At 36.2% G+C, this 24,705-nt stretch overlaps 1 protein-coding gene across 2 annotated transcripts; it reads right to left on the bottom strand.

The window, feature by feature from the left end:
* Window positions 1-1,758: 1,758 nt before the first annotated feature.
* On the bottom strand, window positions 1,759-24,104 carry Phyhd1 (Phytanoyl-CoA dioxygenase domain containing 1). Of its 2 annotated transcripts, none has more exons than XM_089646145.1 (7): window positions 23,900-24,104; window positions 22,532-22,637; window positions 13,772-13,918; window positions 9,235-9,324; window positions 7,955-8,105; window positions 4,124-4,369; window positions 1,759-2,054 (listed from the first exon to the last, which is right to left on the bottom strand). In XM_089646145.1, the coding sequence occupies exons 2-7, from the start codon at window positions 22,553-22,555 to the stop codon at window positions 1,870-1,872; spliced, it is 843 nt and encodes a 280-aa protein (XP_089502271.1). In that variant the 5' UTR covers window positions 22,556-22,637; window positions 23,900-24,104; the 3' UTR covers window positions 1,759-1,869. The 2 variants fall into 2 exon arrangements, with proteins under 2 accessions (XP_089502271.1, XP_089502272.1); XM_089646146.1 differs by having other exon boundaries at window positions 23,956-24,104.
* Window positions 24,105-24,705: the final 601 nt, after the last annotated feature.

Here is a 24,705-nt window from a genome sequence, read left to right as displayed (position 1 = left end):
GTAAGCATTTATTTGTTGATGTTAAATGTGTCGATATATAGACTGGTTTACGCGGTCCGGAGAGGACTATGGAGCTCGTGTTGATTTTTTCTTCGTTAGGAACAGCATTAGACAAGAGTCGGCACGCTCCCATATTCCATATCTCCTTCGTTTCTATTATCAATGGGTAAAACCATGCAAGCAAATACTTTTTAAAAAGCTCTAATGTGGTATTCACAAAAAATGAACGATTATTAGTAGTGTTGCTAGTATCCTTCTTCCATATTACTGTCGATCAAATGTACGCCCCTACATACATACCGTGTAATATACGTATAACCTGTGCAGCACGGCCATATAGCACGGTATATTGACGACATATTTTTCTTTGTTTCTGTTATCTGCGGGTAAAACAAAGTAGGCAACTACAAGAAAACTAAAATTATTAAAATATTAAAAATTACAATTTTTACTTTCGAAATTGATGAAATTTTCCACACTTGACCAAGAAGAAAAAACAAAACAAGAAGGTCACTGTCTAAGTCTTACGATAAGCCCGGGAAACGTCGGGGATTTCAGCTAGTTTATAGTAACAAAAACATGATGGTGTAATTCTAGAGTAGGTGGCACTCTCAGTAACACCGCTCTTGTGAAAAAGACCACCACCAGTATTGAGAATTGGTACATTGATTGAGATGTCAGACACTTTTACAATCGTATTATTATTATTTTAAATTGGATTCATTAGATTTGACTTGAGGACGAAACTTGACCTTGTTTAACATTCGAATCACAGCGCTTAAATACTACTTCATTTTATATTGTCACACTTTATTCCGACTGAAGATTCCTACTTACCTTAAGATGCATGTGTAAAACGCAATATTTAAGGGCAGTTTACGTATAACGCAGAACAGTCCTCAATCTATCGTTTATATCGAATAACCAAATGTATTCAAATCATAGAGTAGATATAAGTTTCTATACATATTAAAACAGCACATCTTACACAAATATTTATGTAAGCCACATTATAAACACTTTTTTTAGCCATTTTGTTTAACAACAATTAAAAACTACCCCCTCACAGCGATATTCGTCTAAAATGTGCTGTTTAAATACATATATAAACCTTTATCTACTTTAAATTTATATAATATATGTGTACAAGGTTTTTTTTATTTAAACCAATTATTCCAGATTGAGAGTTTTATAATATTACTTCCATTGGATGAATAATTTATCGCTGTCTGGGCGAGTGGTTTCATTGGGGAAAATTTATTAAACAGAAGTAGTAGAGCTCACTAAAATAAAAAAAAATGAAACAACATTTAAAAAAACGCAGCAAACTTTTTATAAATTTTAAATATGCACTGAAAAGTATAAAATAATGGAATTATCAACAATAACCATCAACAAAAAAATTTTGCTCGGTAATAGATTGCCCGAAGGTTGGTTTTGCTGCAAATTGTTCCGGACTTCCGACTGAACTGAACTGTTTTCAACGCAGTATGTAGAAGAAATAAATACTCTTCTTTATCTTTCTCGAAGTCTTGCTAGCAGGAATCATTGAGATTAGCACCACTTTGGCATACTAACGGTGAAATCTGAGTACAGAATTTGGTGAAATTAAACACATTAAAAAGCTTTCCCGAATTTACATAACATGTTTAAAGTTTTATCAGAATTCACGTTTTTTGAAGAGAATTTTTAAAGGGTAAATTAACTTTTTTATCTCAAAAAAAAAACATCTGCAAAAGTCGAATTCAAACTACACAATTCGTATAAAAATATTATTCTTAAATCAGGTACAGACAAAATTCCAATAATTTAACAGACACAATATGCATATTATATTGGAGTTCAGAAGGTGTAGAGAAGTGTCATTGCTCAGGCCATCTGGTCCGTGGCGTACAGCGGCACGAAGGGCGCGCCAGGTCCCTCTTGGATCCAGTTGTCCGGGCTGAACTTGGCAGAGCGCTCCACCACGTGGAACGTGTAGGCGGGCCGGCCCTTGGAGGACTTGTTCTTGCCGCTCTGGTGCACCACCTGCCCGTGGATGATTATGCAGTCACCTTGAAACCAGCAAAATAAAAACTACTTATATGTATTTGTAAAAAGCATTAACTTTGTGGCTCGACCACTTTAATTTTATTTAAACTATACCGGTTTCAGAAGAACCCTATCAGAAAAATATACGATACAAAATATTGACATACAAAACTTTAGGTGTATGAGGGAGAGGTAGACAAAATGGAAAGTGTAATTACGGGATTTCCAGGAAGAACAGGGCGGTTAGCTGGAAATACACCTAGAATCGGACTAAACGATACATTCATTGGGTTATTCATTATACTAGATTTATTTTTTAGGAATTTTCTGATTTCAAGTGCTTCTAAACTATCAATTTTTTGCCTTTATTATTACGGTGAAGAATTTTAACCCCTGTCTCTTTTTCAAAAGTATGATCCGTGGAAATGAGATGATTTGCAAACTCTGAAAAAATATTTTTATTTAAACATCTTAAATGTTTCGTGGTTCTAATATTTATATTTGCTGCAGAACGATGGACAATCATTGCAACATAGTTGGTGAATGCCTGACTGGTTAAATATATGATATCTATATATAGTATTGTTAAGGAAACTTTTCTATTAAATACAGAATGCTGAGTTTAGATGTACTATTGTATAATTCTACCAGCAGTGTACAAAGTGTAAAGTGTTCCCAAATTATATTAACGGTACATTCAAGAAAATATGCATTACTTTTCTAATTTTGAATAATTTGAAAAGTCCTTTAAAACAAAGAAATGAGATTCAACTTAAAATCATGTCACTTCACACTGAACTAGTGCACGATCTACATCCAGTCGTGTGGGTTTTATTCGATGATAAAGTAAGGATGTATACCTCGGAAAAGGCGTTCAAAAAGCAAGTGAAATAAAATAAAATAAAAAAAACTGCAAAATCTTTGTAAACCTAACTTCAGTAACCAGATAACTATACATAATACTATCAAACTATCCGATACCACACAAACATACACATACACCTCTCCCTCATATGCATAAAGTTTTTTGTAAATATATATATTTTGTATTATAGATTAATTAGTTTTTAATATTCTCCTGATGAAGGAAGGGTTCTTCCAAAACCGGTAAAGTTTAAATGAAATAAAGTAGTCAAAAACAAATTATTTTTTTTTTATTACAACTTATACGGATTGACATAGATTGAAGACAAAAGGAAACTTATTATTTTTGTTAACTACAATTATAAAAAACCTCTGTATTGTGTAAAAAAGCCCGTCAAGGGGGTCTACATGGACGATCGATAAGATATTCACGAAATCCGTCATCTATGGTCAGTTAGCGATATTTGCGAGCAGGATCAGAATATAATTCTGACAGTCGGTTGACAAAAGCCGCTACTTTTAGCGCGGCCTGCAAGGTGCATGATAAGCTGTCAATATGCCAAACTATTTGGATAATGTCGTTCATTATGCAAAATAAATGGCTTATGAATAAATGGGGGAGAACCAATTAAGCTCTTCGAACTGAAAGAAATAGTACACGATCCGTTTAAATCATCGGAGTCGCGATCAATTGATTCGAGAAACAAAAGTTGTTAGTTATGACTAATCACCTCGTGAACTAATTAACTATAACTATAAATAGGAATGTCATTTCATAGAGAGATGCGCCAGTGTTGCCAGCGTATATCAAGTTCTGGTTTGCACATCGATAGTGCGACCGTGCCAGGGAAATCGGTATAAAATCATCTGATATTGCAAAGTTATCGATTTAACTCTGCTAGACCCCTAGAGCGTTGATAATTAATAAACAGATAAGGTGAAAAGAAAAATAGGCCCGAAATCCTTTCCTTATTATCTCATTTTGCTTCTATTCGGATGTATTGAACCTGATAGAAAAATAGATTAGATTTTTCTTCAATGTTCTGTTTTGTAATAAAACCTTTCATATGATAAAATAATCCATTGAATGAACGCAGCGGGCATTCTTTGACCACGTGTTGGGTGGTCCAACGCACCGCATTCATACAGGCCCCCCCTGTGCATCACTGGCTTGCTGTCCTAGATGTTCCCATCTATACGAAATAAGAAGAATCCGTTCAATAATAACCTTTCTTGACCGGCAGCGGCGTGAAGTTGGAGGCCGGGTAGAGCGGCGAGGGGCGGTCGTACACGGCGAGCTCTCGCTTGTCGGGGACCGGGAGGCGCGTGTAGCGGCGGTGCACGCCCGACTTGTGCGAGCCGCTCGCGAACCACAGGCAGCCGTTCTCCACGGTAGCGTCCTCAAGCGCGATCCAGAAACCGATCGCCGTCTCCGGCTCCGTAGACAGGTAGGTGGCGTCTTGGTGAGGTGTCACTGAAAGGTGAAGTAAATGTTCGTCAAAATTACATCAGGGCAGATGTGTTATAAATAACACATCTGCCCTGATGATGGACACTGCAATGCTGTCCGAAACGTTATCTAAAGAAGGAGTTAGCGCAACACGGCATAACACCCCAAAAACAAATAAAAAAATATTTTTAATTATTTCATAAATAAATAAATATTTATTTTTTTAAATAACTTGGTGAGTAAAACCTCAAATTGTAATATTTAATTATTGAAGACAATTTTAGCGATTCCTTAACGAAAATCTGAAACAGAAAAATCAGAAAAGGATACGGTCATATCTAGGACTCGAACCCAGGACCCTTGCTTTGCCGGGGCACTGCTCTACCACTGAGCTAATGGGACCCTATCTCCTTCGGTCATATTTAACTGTATCATACTTCGAATAAGAACTACCAACATTGTCTTCATTTTTCTCACCGCACATTTTTATTGGCAACTATCTTTATGTCTTTATGATCATACATAAAGATAGTTGTCAATAAAAATGTGCGGTGAGAAAAATATTATATTGAATAACACAAAACCTGTTAATGTGGCAAAGGTAGGTACTTATCACAGATTTTTGCGCTTAACGACACAAGAAATATTTTTTAATAATTAAGTTAAGTTGACAATAAATTAAGTACTTTTTTATTCGGAAGAAGTATGAAAATCTGATATCAATCAATCAATCGTGGTCGAGGGGTAAATGTTGGCCTCACTGGGTGGCTTACCCGTGCTGAGGCCTCCAATGTAATATATCATTGAAGAAGAAGATAATACTAATATATCTAAACGAACCATGAATTAGGAAAAGACACAGAAGAATAAGACGATAACGGTCACAACTAGGAATCGAACCCAGGATGTCTTATCTCACCGGGAAAGTCGTTTTAAACCACTCGACCCTTGGGACCTATTTATTAAACATCATTTTTGTCAATATCATTTTTCAAATACAGAATTAACCACACCATCCTAAATAATTTTTCCCATATTTTTGACAGCTACCCTTTTCAAAGTTTCTAATGAACCTGGTTTGTAACCTAGATATGGTCTCGGATAAACATATCCAATTTTGTAATTGTATGGGATACATCGAGACTTTGTTCAAAAGTCTTAATGAATATTCAGGAAAAACTTTTTATTTTAACTTACTTTAAATGTTAATGTAATGTATCATCAACGTAATATATCATTGAATATAACGGTCACAACTAAGAATCGAACCCAAGATCTCTCGTCTCACAGGGACAGGCGTCAAAAACACTCCCTAAAAAGGGTGCTAAAAATATGGTCACGTAATGGAACCAACGGATTCATTACGATACCTTCAATCAGATACAGAAATTGATTAATTGCACGTGGAAAAGGGAAATGGTTGAAACACACTTTTGTTGATTTAAATAATTAATTAAAAATTAAATGCAAGTTCGAAAATTATGTTTAACCGACAACAAGAATTGATAACATAATATCATTATCAATGACCGACGAGTTTATTGGAAAACCGTTGAATTGTGCAGCTATGTTGATTACAATTTATTATTTTTCCTCGTTAAGGAAAAGTTCCGTCGAAAAAGAGCGTTAGTTTTTTACCAATAACCGATACGCCAGGAGAATAACATTGCAAGTTGTGAGAAAATGAATTAGTAGAAAATGGAAAAATGTCGCAAATAAAATGGAGCAAAGAAATGTCAAGGGGACAACCCAGAGAAATCTAAAATTGTGACCAACAATAAAGTGAATCTTTCAGATGCATTCATTCAATACAACTAGTGATTGTATCATCTAATTCCTGATCTAATTAAAATAACAACAAAGTTTAGTGTTAACCATCAACCAAAAATACTCTAACCTATAACCTAAAATATTGTAGCCACTTTACTAATTTTTCATGGTCATGGTTATACACCAATAAAATAAATAAGTAATACAATTAAATGGCGTGTAGGTACACGTGCATGATATTTTTTCATTCATTTTTTAGTATCACTGTTGGTACACTCTTGGTACACTGTTGGTACTTTGGTACCTAATAGCTAGGTTATCTAGGAAGAGGGTTACAAGTTACAATAATGTTTTGCAAGTAAAGATAATATCATTTCAAAGTGTTTTTTTTTTGTTATTTGGGATGCAAACGGAATCGTGATTTGAAAGAGGGTGTACTTTGTACAGCTTCAAAGAAACTTGACCAGACGTCACCACGCTAACCACTTTCCCGGGGAATCTGACCTCTGGTCAACCCCAATCTTCTGTCGTATTCAGTCTCCCATAATATCCTTATGCAAAGAACTCCAGTGGAATGGAAATAGTGTATGTTAATTTTGAATTGCTATTTTATATTCACGTTGTGATAAATATGACTCTGCATCTTGTTGCCGCGTCAATTCTTGCATCTCACTGCCTTCGACCAATTTCATCAGATTGAAGCTCAATACATATCAGAATGATCACAATTAGGGTAATAGTACATAGTTGGAAGAAGAAAAAACTCCTGGCATTTTAAAATGGTTTATAAGGTTTCTCAGAAGGAAAGTTATTCTAATCAAAATGCAGGAAACGAAAGGAATAAAACTGCAGGCGATTGATATTCATCGCGCTTCACGATCGAATTTTTAACACGTTCGTGCCCGATATTGCAATGTTCTTAAAATCTTACCATTTTATGTGTTGGCTTCATGGCGTTGCATAACAAATTTAATACAGGGATATAATATTTTTACATTAAACATCGTGAATTTTGTTTTTTACGAAACAAATATATGCATATCACATAAACGAAATTTAGCCCCATCGGTGCAGTACGATTTCCAAATAAATATTTTTTTTGATTATTATAGTTAATTTTTAAAATTTAACATGAAGCACTTAAATCGAAAAGTAGCATCATTCAACATGATTTCATTCTTTAGTAGATATTTACTCGATGCTACTTTAGGGGTTATTTTTAATTTAAATTATAATACATTCTCATAATATAATCTAAAACTTAAACTTAATGGTTGTGATTTAAATGTTTCGTACCGAATCGCAAAAACCGACGTATTTTGAATATTTGACTTTGAATATTGAATTTGAATGTTGAACTTTTAGGACGGGTTGTTTCACGGGATTTGAAAAATTCAGAAATTTTCATTTAATTTTCATATTTTGTGGAGTCCTGTTCAAGTTCTGTTACTATCCAAATATTTTGAAATAAGAGACCTTAATAATAACAGAACTTGAGTAGAAGTTTCACAAAACTTGAATTTTTCCTTAAAATTCTATGAAACAAACCATCCTAAATATTCAGCTATGAAAATTGAACTTTGAACATTGAACTTTGCATATTGAGCATTGTATATTGAATGTTAAGCTTTGAATATTGAACTTTGAATATTGAAATGGGAATATTGAACTTTGTATATTGAATGTTACCCTTTAATATTGAACTTTGCATATTGATCTTTGCATATTGAATGTTGAGCGTTGAATATTGAACTGGGAATATTGAACTTTCAATGCTGATTTTTTAAATATTGAATATTGGGCTTCGAAATAAATTTGATCTTTGAATTTAGAACATACCTTCTCCGCCTACGCCGGCGCTCTTGTATATGTACATGCTTTGCACCACGGCCGGGTCCTCCAGGCCAAGCGACAGACAGGCTTGCTTCACGCGGTCGCTGTAGGTGTAGAAGCGGAACAGCGGGTGAAGCCAGTGGAGGGCGTGTCCGACCTACGGAAATACAGTCAAGGGTGAAGTGTGGCCGAAATATTATCTTTGTCCTCAAAACGGTAGGAGTTATACCAATACTAAACGTTGTGCCGACAGCAACACATAAATGATAATATAGCAGTTATACCCATCGTAGTTACCCCGGCAGTGGCAGAATTTTTATACATAGCCTTGCATAGTGATGCAAGGCTATGTATAAAAATTCTTCCTAATAATTAACGTTAATAGTTAAAGGTTAGTTGATAAATGCATGGTGCTAATTTTCAAAACGGTCCATTTTCAAAAATAATCACAGATACCATAAAGAAGATCATCCTTCAAGATGCTTTAAAAATAATTGGAAAAATACAAACACACACACCAAGCTCATAGTAAGCAATTGTTTACCATTGTACAAGAGAAAAAACTTATTTGTTTAAAAACACTTTATTAGAGTTACACACGCCGACCGGTTTATTTACGTTTATTGTTCTGATGATATTTTTATTCAGTTTCGCGAGTTTAAAATAATGTTTTATGACCTTGTGTTTCACCTGTCGTTAAATAATATAAAATGCTTACTTCTCCATCTTAAACGGGATGTAGTAATTTTGGATGTCTGTGCGTCCTGCGTAACTCTGGTTAAATGAACTCTAATTTGCTTCATTGAAAATTTAAAAGTCATTTTTAAAATTGGAACTGATTATGCGAAGAATTCAGGGAATCGATAAAAGTCCCCGAGCAAGGCAGGCACACGTCAGCTAGTATAACAACCACTTTCTTTCATAATAATGTATTTTATTAGTGTTGTGTCAGTATGCGTTCGCTGTTCAAAATTAATATCAAAAGTTTTTATTGTTAACTCTTTTTAATGACACTAACAATAACCACAAAACACCCCAAAGACGAAATAGGTCCTTAGGTAAATTATAATAATACATAAACACCAGCTCACTGCTTTAAATTGAACACAACTGATGAAAATCATTTCCCTATATTAATAGTGTAAAAGTTAAAACACGTTCATTAGTATGTTCTCTTCCAGCTCCAAAGCGTATAATGGTAAAATAATAAAAGCGACCGCTCATGTGTAGTAGGATTGTAGGATGTCACTTGTAACATATTTCCTTATAAATTCGATGAAACTTACCTTGTTCAGAGGACGTTTTTCGCCATTCGATTCAGCTTCTTGGAAAAACCGTATTTTATCATTGCTCTCCATGAAATATACATCACTGCTCTGTAACAATAAAATATTATATGGATTTAGAACGAAAGTGTAATGACAATTATGAATCTTTATACATTCGTATGTTACTAAAGTTTCCTAAAGAACTCCCAAAGATCAGGATCTTCAGAATCTTTTCTCCAGGAAACCCAATCCAGCACTGCTCTGACAATTCCTTCTGGCGTCTAGCTCTGGACATAATGTTTCCCTAAAATGTCTAAGTTGACCACAAAAGATATCAATACGTTGAACGAAATCCTTACACTTCCGTACTTATAAACTTGTCTAATTCCACTGCACGTTTAATATGCAAAAAATATATAAATAGCGCTTGGTTTTAACTTAATTGCTACCAGAAAATACTATTTATGTCGGGGGAGATGGTAAAATATGCTTTAAAGTTCTATTTTTTCACAATCAAAGTTTAGTTTGAAGGTTAGGAAATACGTACAAATTATTAAAACCCAAACTAACAATTTAAAAACGTATTTTGTGGATCTTTACTTAAACCCCCGACTCAAATAGCTAATGAAAATGAAAATGAAATTAAATGCTGTTTCTTAAAAAAGCCTGCAGCGGAATTCGACAAGTTTACCAACCTTATTATCGATCTTTTGCTATAAATATTTTTTTCCTGGCAACTTTCCGGAAAGTGATTTTAAAGTTTTAAAATTTTGGTAATTTTTTTTTTCTATGGATTCCATTGTTATCAGCTGGGACAATTAAAAAAAGGACTCGCCCAATTGTTTTATTTGAATTCGAGATACAAAATTTACCAAACTGATACATAGTATGTTACAACCAGAGATGTGCAAAATGGGTACCCAAAACCATTTGAAATGCAAAATGGAAATGGGTAAAAACTTTTCCATTTGAAAATGCAAAATGCAAAATGGTTTTTTAGAAAAGCATTTCAAATGCAAAATGCAAAATACCTATTTTCAAAATGCATTAAAAATGCAAAATTGTTTCTCAGGTCAAACAATTAAAATAATTATAGAATTTTTAAACAATTTTGTCATTTAATAATGGACATCAATGTAAAACAATCGTACTACATGATGGTAAATCCAAAAACACCACGACTACAGATTATGAAACCACCAAAAATTTGCGCGGGACTAATGTTGCCAACGTAAAAACATAGAAACTGCTATCTAACATTTAATATTACAGCGTCATGGCCCCATGTTCAGTATTTGAATCAGTATTTTTTGTAATGGGATCACTCAAATGCCAGGGCTCCTACCAGGGAGCAACTTGACAAATGTAAATTATCTCTCATAGCGAGGTTGAGGACCGACTGATATTTGGGGCTTATGAAAACAAGATGAGTGGAGATAGTAGGAAGAATGTTGCAAAAAAGCATTTAAAATGGAAAATGCAAAATGGTTTTTAGAAAAGCATTTAAAATGCAAAATGGAAAATACCCATTTTGCATTTTGCATTTCCATTTGAAATGGATTTATTTGAAATAGAGTACATCTCTGGTTACAACTATATACTAATACTCTCTATAGAATGTGTGGGATCGCACTTTTTTTTTTTTTTTTTTTTTTTTTATATTTACTCCACACAGGAGGCCCTGAAGAAAATAATTTCCCTCGGGGCCTATGTCATCTTTGGGGATGCTGTGTGGAGGGTCTTTTTTTGGAGAGGTAGGAGTGAACATGGGTCTTGAAGAGTCCCATGTTGTAGGAGGGAGGAAACACAGAGGCCGGCAGTTCGTTCCACAGCCGAGCTGTTGAACTTAAGAACGAATCGTAGAAGCGACCCGTTCTCATGTGACAAGTGTCAACTGTGTACAAATGTTGGGCGCGCGTTTGGCGTGTATCCCGACTACGCACCGGTGCCGAAGGGATCAATGACGCTAGTTCCTCAGAGCATCTTCCATTGTAATACCGATAGAACAAGGACAGCATACCTACTTGACGCCTGTGCTCTAAAGATTGCAGTCCGTTTGTTAAGATTGGGGAATCTATCAAACGGACCGCCCGTTTCTGCACAGAGTCAAGGGTTTTTTTCAGGTATTTTGGGGCTCCAGACCAGAGATGGCTGCCAAATTCGACAGTAGGGCGCACTTGCGATTTGTACAGGGTGAGCAGTTGTGTACTATTAAAGTATCTGCGGGCCCTGTACAGTACGCCCAGCTTCTGAGAGGCCAACTTTACTCTGGCTTCGATGGAGCCCCCGTACCTGAGCTGGTCACTTATAGTTACACCAAGCATATCAATGGAAGGCCTGTTCGGAAGATTGCTTCCGTTGAAGGAGACTAGATTATCATTTGGATCCCTTTTAGACGTAATCAGACAGGATTGGGTCTTTGAAACATTAAATTCGACGAGATTATTTTTACCCCAGGAGGAAATACTCTCGAGATAACCGTCCATTCTCTGCTTCAAAGCCCTCCGAGCCGTTAGAGTTTGTGTGCCCTTTGGGGGCTTGTCAAACAAAAAGCTATCATGAACTGTACTGTCATCCGCGTAACAATGAATCGGTGCACATGTCAAAAGGTCATTGATGTGCAACAAAAACAAAGTCGGAGACAGAACCGATCCCTGTGGGACGCCAGCATTTATGGAGTGCGAGGAAGAGGTGAAACCGTCAGCAACCGCCTGAATCGACCTATCCCTTAAAAAGTCAGCAATCCACGTACACAGGGATGCGGGAAGTCCGTAAGAATGCAATTTGTTGACAAGTCCTCGGTGCCAGACCCGGTCAAAGGCCTTGGATATGTCTAGTGCGACCGTTTGGGTCTCACCGTGACGTTCCAGGCACCGCCCCCAAACATGCGTCACATACGCGAGAAGATCACCGCACGAGCGGTTCCGCCGGAATCCGTATTGACGGTCGTTGATAATTTTGTTCTTCTCGAGGTATGTGAGCAGTTTGTCGTTGATCACACGTTCCATCACTTTGGACAGAACTGATGTGATCGCTATGGGGCGGTAGTTGGCCGGGTTGGAGCGGTCACCTTTCTTGGGAATAGGGTGAATTACCGCTTTTTTTCAACCAGAGGGCACAGTGCCACACTTCAGGGACATTTTGAAGAGCTTTGTCAAAACTGGAACTATTTCCGCAGCACACCTCTGCAATACCAGGGCAGGTATTCCATCAGGTCCACTAGCTTTGTTAACATCGAGCCCCCGTATGACGTGGAGTACATCCCGATGCCGGATCCTCAGCTTTTTCATATAGAAGCCGCAGTGAGGAACCGACGGCGGAACAGCACCCCCGTCGTCGAGGGTCGAGTTTTCCGCAAACATTTTCCCTAAAAGGTTTGCCTTTTCGGTGGCGGTGTTTGCTAGTGAGCCGTCAGGTCTGGTAAGAGGTGGCAAACTGGGTTTGCAAAAATTTCGACCTATTGAGCCCGCAAGCGACCAGAATGCTCTGCTGCCATGCGGGCAGGCAGCCAGCTTTTTGCTGATCTGCAGGTCGTGTTCGAATTTTGACCTATTGATGATTCTCTTGCATTCCTTTGCCGATTTGTTGTATGCTGATCTGCTTTCGGGCGTTCGAGATGTGTTGTAGGCTCGGTAAGCCGCGTTTTTTCGTCGGACTGCTTCGGAGCATTGTCGACTGAACCACGGCTTTGAGCCCACACCAGTTTCTTTAGTAGTCGATTGTATGAAGCCATCCATCGCCGAATTGATGACTTCACCAATCTCCTGGGCACATCTTGAAGGATGTACCTCCCCACATTCTGGAATAAAGTATTAACAACAAAAAAATACTCTGAAGAATTGAAAATTCATAAAAATGGACTCGCCTAAGTGTATTTGAATATAATTTATTTATTATTAAATTAACTTAATGATAATCCAGAGGAGGAATAGTGTGATAAAAGAAGCAGCTACAATCAAAAGAATAGACCAGTGATTTACAGTAGGCATAATTTTGAAATTAAATTTAAGGAAAAATAAATTTATCAACAAAATGATTGGTCATGTTTATCAGATTGAAGAAAAATGGTAGAGCGTTCAGACAAGCTACCTTGTGGTAGGTTTTTGATACATAAAAATTGTAGTAATATCAATGTTTTACAATAAAAATAATAAATAAATACATTTCTAATCCACTAATAATAAATAAAAATTTAGGCGTATTAGATCTATCAAAAAAATTATATATAAAGATGCAAAAGTCGGTCATTTTGAATACATGTAGGATAACGAAAGATTTTTTAAATATTTATGTTGAGGGATCAGTAGGATTTATAGGTCCAGTTCTACCGAGTCGGTGAATTGTTTTCCCATTTGATCTCTGGTGAGTTGACGTGTTGTTCTAGTATTGTTTTGTATTTATTTTGCTTATATAATGCACTTGCATAATGTTGATTGACTAGATGATCATTTGTGGAAAGTGTGTGGAAGGGTTTAGTTTTTCCTATGGGGAAGATTTAACCCGGACAATAAAATCGGAAGTTAAAAAAAAAGGAAGAACAGATTAGTGTAGGTACTTGTGATTTTTCTGAATCCACGGTGGAGAAAATGGACAGGGGTTCATCTTGTCTGTCTTTTTCCAGCTGCTCGCCAGCCAGTCGCAGTTCCTCCGCCTCTCCTTGCGTCAGGAATTCTTGTACTACCACCACACCATCTTCTTCCAACTGGAAAATAAACATATCGCAATTGAGAAGGAAGGACGATAGATGTAAGGTCACAAGTATATAACCAATACAGCGCTTTTAATGGTATTATATGAAAACATATATAATGACATTATTATGAAAACAATTTCAACAATGTTAAATAAGATTTCAGACTGGAAGCTTTCAATAATGATTGGCAATCAACACATCGCTGTATACATACATATATATGGATAATGGACATTATATTTACATTAGCTCCACACAAAAATATCATCAGGTCATTTTTGGGAATGCTGTGTGGAAGGTCTTTTTAGCGAAAGGAAGGAGAGAAAATGCTGCGAAGGAAAAAGTATGAGGGGTGGGTATGAATACGAAATTCAAGAGTCAAGGTTTCAGATGATTTTTATTAAAATTTTGTCTTATGCAAACCCGTCCTTCAAAATTTGGTTCCATTTAAGAAATGCAGTTCAAATTAACCAAAACTCTATCTGAAAAATAATGTTCTCAGCTAGATTTTTTCAACACTTAGATTTTTCCTAGGGCGTATGAAATTGACATGCGGGCCGCAAGTAAGAGGCCGCGGGTTCTGACAAGTAAAATTTTACAGCTGAAAACCAAAACAGTAGGTACAGTAAGCACAAGATAGTGATAATAAAATAATAATTCAGTGATATTTTTCTTGGAAGCCTTGAACCAGGCGATGATATTTATAATGCGGTGATCGTTTTGAATAAACAATAAATGTAGACGCTTTATGTCGGTATTGACAGTTCTGTATTGAAGCTTACGGCGTTGCTCTACAACTGAGCTGATCCTCTGATAGAACAACTGATACAGAACTGATATACTCATCTTAGCCTTACCGGGGCGCTGCTCTATTACTGAGTTGATCCTCTGATAAAGCAACTGATACAGAACTGATATATTCATCTTTGACTTGCAGAAAAGTCAATAGATTTCACACTTCACAAAATATAAACCAGAAAATACACTATCTAGATTGCATTTAGTTCCTAAAGAAATAAGGAAATAGGGTCGGGTTAGCTCCGTGGTAAGGCTAAGTTTTTTTGTTTCAAAATTTCGTTTGAGTATCGCTAATTTTGTCTTCAATTATGAATTATTATTATTGTTTTACGCAACGCAACGGCAATATGCTTTCATGTTAACTGAATGAAGTGTTAGTTGAGACTGATAAATAATTAGAAAAGTATTAATTTTCCAACATTGGCTAAGCGTCCGAAATCTGGCTGAGAAGCTTGCTAACTTTTGCAAATCGATAAAGACAAATCGTGATGAATGTTTTAGTATCGGCGATGAACTGTTGCAAAGTTAGTTTGGGTCCAGTCCAACTTCCAACCTTAACTTATAACCGGCCTAACCCACACCGGAATTCGGAGAATATGAATTGATAATGATCTATCTGGCGACCGGACAATGTCAAGTCATTCCTTTGTTGACCACGTCGAAGTCTCGGTCGAACTTACAAATCATCTCCATGAGGGGGCGGTAAGCTGTTGGAATATCTGCACTTCTCTCGACAGCGGAAGTTAATCTCAATTAGAGAAATCACATTTAGATGGTATAATGACGACATCTGGCTAGCAAGGACACTCTGTATAGTATGTATGTATGTTGTACTGATGCGGTAAAACCGATTCTTGCGTAGCACGCGAGGCAAGACGGGACGACTATCTTGCACGGAACGATGCTTCGTTCGGCCAGTCTCGCGACTCTTCGCCTCTTTCCGCACTGCCTCCAAAACTCTGTGCGGGGTTATTCTCACTTAAATTGGCAATGGATCTATACGATCTACATGATGTTGAATTTTTAACTTATAGTATATTTATTTACGTGTTTATTAATAATAATAGAAGAATTGTTTTACTACCAAAAACATTAAGACTTTATGTACCTACTTAACTTTTTTATTTTCACTTCCTTCAATAAAAATCAATGTTCCACATTTGCCAGGCGTCCATTGTCATCGACATTTATAATTAATTATTCATCTACTTTTTTATTCTTGTTCCATACAGCCTCTCTATAGACCTGTAACATATTCATTGATATTCCATCTTACTAATAAAATTTTTACATGCCCGTAAAGCCGGCCGGACCTTTTGAAGTGAAACTTCTTTAGGCGCGTAATGGATTTTCGATGGACGGAGTAAAACCGAGTCAGGATCGACACGAAAATGCGGGTACCCCCACCACCGCTCACCGTTCACTGTCCCTCTCTCACCATATGCGCTTGTTGAGGTGGGGGAGCCGCTCACGAACGTTCTCTCTCTTCTCTTCTTTCCTCTCTCTCAGACACCAGCGAACTGCGCCACGCCAAGCATCAGCTGCTTGGTTAGTATACTGCGTCGTGAGTGTAATACGAGTGAAATACGTAATTGATTGTGGTTCATACGGTTTAACAAAAGAAGTTTCACTTCTGTCTTGCGTAGGCTTGACACACCCACTTTTTTTTTTTATCAAACAACCGCTATGGTAATAACCCAAGTATTCACAGTTCTAACCTCTACCGTACGTATCTATTTACAGAACGCTTTTCAGAAAGACGGATTGTGTTAATTCATGGAAGTTCATTTAATCTATACTAAAATAAATTAAACTAATAACGAGGAAAAGATTTTCGGCTAGCAATTTGAAGGTAGCGAGTTCAGTTCCACGCGTGCACAAATAAACTTTATGTGATGAATTTGTGTTATTTCACAATTTATTCATTAAGCGAAGCTTAATGCTAAATCACTATTTTGATTAATCTTTATAACGAATTGGTGAACATTATGAATACCAAAAAATATGCTAGATAAATTGAAGGTTTTCCTATCGTTTCGCTTAAATAGAATACAAATGAAATAATAAATTACTCAATAAAAAATATAAATGTAAAATACAAAAAAAAAAAAATTTCAATAGAAATGTATGAACGCGTAAAGGTAACAACTCTAAAAAATACAGTATCATAGCTAAGATTATCTGTGACAGTTTCAATTGATTAACTTTTTTGCTTTCTTATAAAATTATTTATAAAATAAATAAAAACCAGTTTTTTGCTTGAAATGGAACGTTTCTAGACTCCGTTTGTCAAGCGATTTTAATGCTTATTACCTACAATATAAGCTATACCAAGAATATTCACATTTTTGGTTTGTAGCTTCCTCTTAATATAAAATATCCACGTTCCAGAGAGGAAGATACTCTCAGTATCGCCCTGGTGTGAGACCAACACTAAGAATTGAAAAGTTGCTTGAAATGGCTCTAGCCGTGTTTGGTGACCAGATCTGAATAGTCTTCCGCTCCCCACTACATTCAGCTTCACAACATTTACTCACTAGCTACAGTCGTAGTCTCACTAGCTACAGTCGTAGTCTCACTAGCTACAGTCGTAGTCTCACTAGCTACAGTCGTAGTCTCACTAGCTACAGTCGTAGTCTCACTAGCTACAGTCGTAGTCTCACTAGCTACAGACGTAGTCTCACTAGCTACAGTCGTAGTCTCACTAGCTACAGTCGTAGTCTCACTAGCTACAGTCGTAGTCTCACTAGCTACAGTCGTAGTCTCACTAGCTACAGTCGTAGTCTCACTAGCTACAGACGTAGTCTCACTAGCTACAGTCGTAGTCTCACTAGCTACAGACGGTCGGTAGGAGTTGGAACTCACATAAAAAATGATATGCTTGACTGATTATTATTTAAAAAAAGGTACTTCCTAACCTTCTCTCTCTTTCCCTCTATCTTTTCCTTAAGAGGTAGCTAAAAGCCAAAAATGTGTATATTCTTGGCATACCTTATATTGTAGGTAATAGGCGTTAAAATCGCTTGACAAAAGGACTCTAGAAACGTTAGATTTCAAGCTCAAAACTAGTTTTTATTTATTTTGTAAGTAATTTTATAAGAAAGCAAAAAAGTTAATCAAGTGAAACTATCACAGATAATCTTAGGTATAGTACTGTATTTTTTTAAAGTTGTTTCCTTTACGCGTTCATACATTTCTATTGAAAAAAAAATTTAGTAGTTAAAATTAATATTTTTTTATTGAGTAATTTATTTTTTTATTTGTATTATACTCAAGCGAAACGATACGAAACCTTTCAATTTATCAACATTTTTGGTATTCAGAATGTATACCAAATCGTAATAAAGATTAATCAAAATAGTGATTTAGCATTAAGCTTCGCCTTCAGCCGCGTAACTATCTCCTAAAATGTTAATTCTGATTATTAGTTTATAAGCAATGTTAATATATAAAAATTCAGCCTAATTATGTTTGTGGCAGCAAATCTCTAAAACTAGTTGACTGCTATTTGAGCCAGGAGTATCTAGGTCTAGAGGGTGGTTTGAAGGTATAACAAGTCGGGGACGCCCCAATATATCTGCACTTGAATGAGATACGGGCTCAAATGAAAGTCGATATAATGTAGTTTTTTAATATTATGGTATACAATAGCAAATGGTGGAAGAAGTCAAAGCATCGCGGGGTCCACTAGTTAAAAATAAAACGAGAATGTTGGGCGGGTAGTGTAACTAGTATACTGACCTATATAGTCAAACTGAACCACAGCTCCGGTGCATGTTACGGTATTTGCACTTCCGATGGTCACTTCATTTTGAGTTAGTTCAGGCCATCAAAGCTAGCCAGGTACAGGAACTAACGGCTGAAGTGGTCGGACATATTAATTGCTCGAACCTGACTTTATTGAATTATAAGAGGACGTTCCATAATCCACAATAATTCAGTTTTATATGTAAATGACGAGTTATCAGATCAGTTAACAAAAGGGGATATGACTAGTGACCAGAGCGTGGGTAACATGTGAGCGTAGCATTCTTAACTACATAGTAGTATCTGGGTAGGTATTCCTTCTAGAAGCAAAACGTTCGAGCTTTTTGGCAAGACGCATAGGAAAATATGGCTGAATCACTTTTCGAAAATAGAAAAAACGCATTAAGAATTGCGCCGGTCGTTATTTAAATCCCACGTTAGCAGAATAGTTTCATCTGTTCTGTATTGGAAGTGATATTAATATCCTGCTTTATTGTGCTAACTGCGAAATGTATTTAGTATATATCGGTACCAACCTCGTGTAATCATGTAAACACTATATAACCTTCGCCAAAAGTTCTCAAACATTTAGTCATAAATATATGTCTGGCGTATTTATTAATCTTAGATCACTTTTTTTTAATATTTTTTTTTTATATTTACTCCACACAGGAGGCCCTGAAGAAAATAAATTCCCTCAGGGCCTATGTCATCTTTGGGGATGCTGTGTGGAGGGTCTTTTTGTGGAGAGGAAGGAGTGAACATGGGTCTTGAAGAGTCCCATGTTGTAGGAGGGAGGAAACACAGAGGCCGGCAGTTCGTTCCACAGCCGAGCTGTTGAACTTAAGAACGAATCGTAGTTAGAACATCACCGTTCTTAAATATATAGTCGGAATAAGAATAGTTTTCTATGACACATAGGTATTATATTATTAAGGTAGGTGCTTTATCGCTCGTTTGTAAACTTCAAAGTTTTGAAAATTACATTTAAATTCAAAACAAATGTGATCTCACGCAGTAATAATTCACGCCCATCAAAATCAGTTTAATGTATTTTAATATGCGTAAAAGCATAGAAACGTCTCCAAAACATTTTTTAAATCATTTAGTTGCCGAAAAATATAAACCTCAGACCGATTTTTTTTTGGGTTTGGACTCGCCAGATTTCCCCTTGTACCATGAGTTTCCAGACATCGTTAAAATTATTGAGGCAGACGTATTTCTTTTTAAAACTAAACATGTGACGTAGCAATCTGAAGACAGTGCAAATTGAAGAAGCTGTGTATTTCTTGACGCCAGATCATCCTTCAAATTGAAGAAGCTGTGTATTTCTTGACGCCAGATCATCCTTCAAATTGAAGAAGCTGTGTATTTCTTGACGCCAGATCTTACTTCAACTTCAAGGGTTTTTTGTGACATTCTAACGCTTTACAGATGTTTTGAAGAACTGAGAGAAATATATTCAATAATTATGCGCATAATAATAATATTACAAATTAGTTGCCTGGTGGTCGCCCCAAGTGTGACTAGGAAAAGTTTCAAAAAAAGTAAGAAGTAAGAAAAGTTAGTTGTCGCCATTAACAACAACAAGAACAAGAACAACAAAGACAACAACATCAACGACAACGATAACAACAATAAGAATAACAATAATAACAACTAGAGAAAATAATCTTTTAAGTTAAAACAAGAGTTTCAAGAAACTCATGTATATATCGCTATGTTTACTTAATGTTTGTAGTGTGAGTGATACAATACATGTTTAAAAAATTTAAAAAGGTAAAGGAACTCAATATTTTAGAATTAAACATATGAATACCTATTTATTATGTTTTAACAGCTATTGAAGTATAACAGAACGCCTGGGTAGGTATTAATATCTGGCTAATTGGGTTCGATTATTTCATAATTGAGTTAAATAGTACTGGCAGTTGACGGGCAAGCGATGGACTATTTTCACCGTACACCTAACAAAACCTCGGGCTTTAAAAGCCGATAACCGCTAACCGTACAACGCTGACGTTAATGTTTCTAAATTACCTACTTATTTTTAAATAAATGCCTATCATCATTTGGGAACATTTTTGTGTTTTTTTCTAGTCAACTTAAGCTTGATTTTTTTGGTTAACTTATTATTTTTTATGATGAACATTCCATAATTATGACTAACCTGACAATATTTGAAAAAACTATGACTAAAGCAATGATGGAGGACTTATGTAAATGAATTCAACTAACGACGACTGGATAGAAAAACCTACGCATTTGTCCACTCAGCAGTAAAAAAGAAATTTCGTCAGTTGTCAAAAAAACATTCGATGATATTCTGTCACAATGGCGTGCATTTGACTCTTATTCGGGTGCGGGTTCATTTTTCACATTAAAGAATAATGAGTAACGAGTAGTTTGGGTATTGTGGTATAGTTTTAAATTTATAATTAATTGATATAACAGCTAGACAGAGTTTTATTGGGGTCTATCAACTCTGCCTACTCCTGCAAAACGACGTGATGTTAGGTGGTTAGTAAAGTTACCAGCAGAATGCAATTGGAAAATAAACAACGTCAAAAGAAATACGGTTCTACCTTCCAAGCATTGCGTTTTCTTCTTAAACACAGTATTAATAATTTATTATTTTATGAAATAGAAGCCCGACTAATGTCAAGTCCAGAATGTCTCCTACACATTTTTGGCATTCTATCTAGTTTTACCGGGCGTGTTTACATAGTCATAGGCGTGGCAGCTTTACACCACAGCATTAGATAAACTGACGTAGATCCCAGGAAGGTGTTACAAACGTGCATTAGTTCTCGCGTAATCGGCGAAAGACGGGGCTATTTATAGACGCGTCCGAGGAGTGACAGCTGCTCTCGAAGCAGCGACGGTCGTGAAACATCTCGGTCAGGTAGCTTTCTGAAGTAATCGCAAAACAGGCAATGATTCAGGAAGTTACATTATATGGTTCACATCAGAAGTAATAGCGAGACAAGCAATGAGTAGACACGTGATTCTTAAAGTCATCATCGCCGGACATCGGATGTTTAAGGTACACATGTGCATGTATGAAGTAATCGCAAAACATTCAATCACTCTGGAAGGTACATTATATGGTTCACATCAGAAGTAATAGCGAGACAAGCAATGAGTACATACATCGACCAACTAGTGTTATATATATATGTGAGTACACATGATTTTTAAAGTCATCATCGCTGGACAAGGAATGTTTCAGGTACATATGGTGCATGTCTGAAGTAATCGCAAAACAGGCAATGATTCAAGAAGGTACATACAAGGTTCACGTAATCGCCAGACTAGCAATGAGTACGCACATCGACCAACTAGTGCATATATCGATTAGTACACATGATTCCTAAAGACATCATCGCCGGACAACGAATGTTAGGAAGTAATCTCAAACGGGGTACATAAAATGGCATCTGCCTGAAGTAATAGCCAAATGGGTAATGGTGCAGGATTACGTGGGTCCTGGGGTAATCGATAATCGGTAAATTGTTATTTATTTCATTAATTTATTACAATGGTACAGATACCTCGGTAAATATGACCAGTGTCTCAAGTAGCCCAAAAAGCGGGCAATGATAGGTACTGAAGTAATCGAAAAACGATTGAGGTTTGTTTACCTTTCATTCCTGGTCAGTTTAATTTTGTACCCTGACGATGCTCGAGTGAAGCGAAACCGGACGGTCTTAAAATTAATACAAATTCGTGGTTTTAAACAAAAAATATTGTTTTATTTCATTAAAATGTTAAACCACAAAGTGATTGATTTCTACGAAAAAATTAAAAAGAAACCTTTTTGAAATCATACTAGGCTATGTAAATATTTATTATTATATTTAATTATAATCACTTATAGGTATTTAAAAATGTGATTTTTCAATGTAAATATGTGGTTAGGTGTGATACAATCAATGGTATTGTGATATTATAGTCTGGAACTAATGGATGGAATCGGACAAGACAAGGAATGTGTAGATAAGTGCAGAGATTGTGAAAAGCATTCACATCATCACAATATAAATATAAGAACTATCTATAAGTAATATGACTGACCTTAGCCCTTAGATCCGCCCGCATGATGAATCCAATGTGTTAGATTCAAAGATAAGTTATTTTGTTAGCTGTGTAAATATTGTATTCCTAATTACTCCTGTGGAATCTGAAACAATATAAAACATGTTTTGAAGATATGTACTAATATTTTCATTATATGTACGCACACTTTATTAGATTAAGTATAAAATCAGTTATATAAATTGTTTGGACTTTACATCTTATTCTGATAAACTTTTGACTCATTTATCTATTCTCGATAACGTCGAGCGCAAATATATGGAATGGTTGATATTTGAGCGGGAATATTTGTTTTGTTTCCACGTTAATTCTAATTTGAATATAATATGTATGTAGCTATATCATCATTTAGGTTACAAAATTATTCACTTATTCCCGGAAACAAATGAAACTTTGTTTATATTGAGCCTAGTGGCATTTCAAACAAACTAACTAACCATCACGCCATCTCCCTGCAGGGGTAGGCATATATGACAGACCGATTGGCACATCCTTCTTGCCTCTTTCACATTCATACATCGTCTCATACATACACTTCTGTTATTCTGACTCTTGACATGGCCCGACTTAGGTTCTGATCACTTTAACGTATCATGTCTTCCCCGGGCGTTTTTTAAGAACAAAATATACCTAGTGAACTATTGAAAATTATAGTTTTACCACAAATACGCCTCAGGGATCTCTTTTCCAAAGCATTCAGTCTACTTTCATTCTTCCTCTGCCAGTTCAATGCCTCACTGCCATACATCGGGGTAGTTACAGCATTCAGTCTACTTTCATCCTTCCTCTGCCAGTTCCATGCCTCACTGCCATACATCAGGGTAGTTACAGCATTCAGTCTACTTTCATCCTTCCTCTGCCAGTTCCATGCCTCACTGCCATACATCAGGGTAGTTACAGCATTCAGTCTACTTTCATCCTTCCTCTGCCAGTTCCATGCCTCACTGTCATATCAGGGCATTTTAAACAATTCTCTAAATTGCGATTTGTTTTAGTTACACGTTGTTGGTTAAAAGTTTGAATAATGCTGTTTAGACGTGAATATTTTTTGTTTGACAATTTATAGGTAACAAATTGCAGTCTACCAAAGTTATACTCAAATAATGGTGTATATCATCAGCATGCGAGATCCCAGTGAGGATATCATTATCTCTATATATTACTAAGAAAGAAGACAATAAATCATTATTATTATTATTATATAAGACTCATTTTGAAGGTTTATTTATATATTTTAACGATTCATGCAAAAAACATGTTTTCGACTGCTACGACAGTGTCAATCTACTTTAAGAGCCAATAGGAATACTTGTTGACAAAATATGAATAATAATATTTAAGACTTACAATTTTAAACAACTTTCACCAATTCAACAAGTTCAATGCGTAAAAGCAGTACTCACACTGTACTCGTTGTTCGAGTTCACAAACTGAAACTGTACGATAAGTAAAGATAAATAGGTAATGTAAATGTGAAGTGCGCGATAAGCAAAGGGAACGAGCAGACTAACGGCTAAGGCTGACGGTCGCAGCGGCCGATGTAACTCAGACGGCATTTGGCTGTGATCGCGCTGCGCGGGTCTTCTAATTATAGCTACATTCGGCCGCCTGATGGGGGTCCTCGCTCCGTCACTAACTTGCATGGGAACTGTCGGTGAGGTATCACCCAAGCAGCCCCAACTTCCGACAGTCTCAGTGAAAACTATCTTCTGAAAGCTACTACAATGCACGCTGACGCTCTAATGTAGTGTTTCATATTTATTATTATTCGGGGGGTAAAATCGTTGAGAAAGAAACCATTCCCATTTTCGGAATAGAATTTTTGTCTTTAAAATATCCTGAAAGAATCTCTTTCTTGCTAGCTATGGAAAGAAACCGTTTCAACGTTCTGAATGCGTTTTTTTGTTAGTTAGTGTATCCCCATAATTATTATTTCATAATATTATTATCTATTTCCATGATTAAAATATAAGCTTAGAATACTTTATGTAGCAATATGTGGATTTGTCATAAGTAATGGATGCAACCCAGCATTTATCTTTCTTGAACCAGCGCCGGATCACGACCCGTAGTTTGGGAAACACTGTTCTAATGCATCACTTTTATTTCGACTATTCACCTCATCGCCTGTATCATATAAGATTTGAAATTTT

This window comes from Hesperophylax consimilis, chromosome 23, assembly GCF_061612785.1.
Source record: "Hesperophylax consimilis isolate HC1 chromosome 23, BYU_Hcon_1.0, whole genome shotgun sequence".
Classification (NCBI taxonomy): Eukaryota; Metazoa; Arthropoda; class Insecta; order Trichoptera; family Limnephilidae; genus Hesperophylax; species Hesperophylax consimilis.
This window is presented reverse-complemented; position numbering and strand designations above follow the sequence as displayed.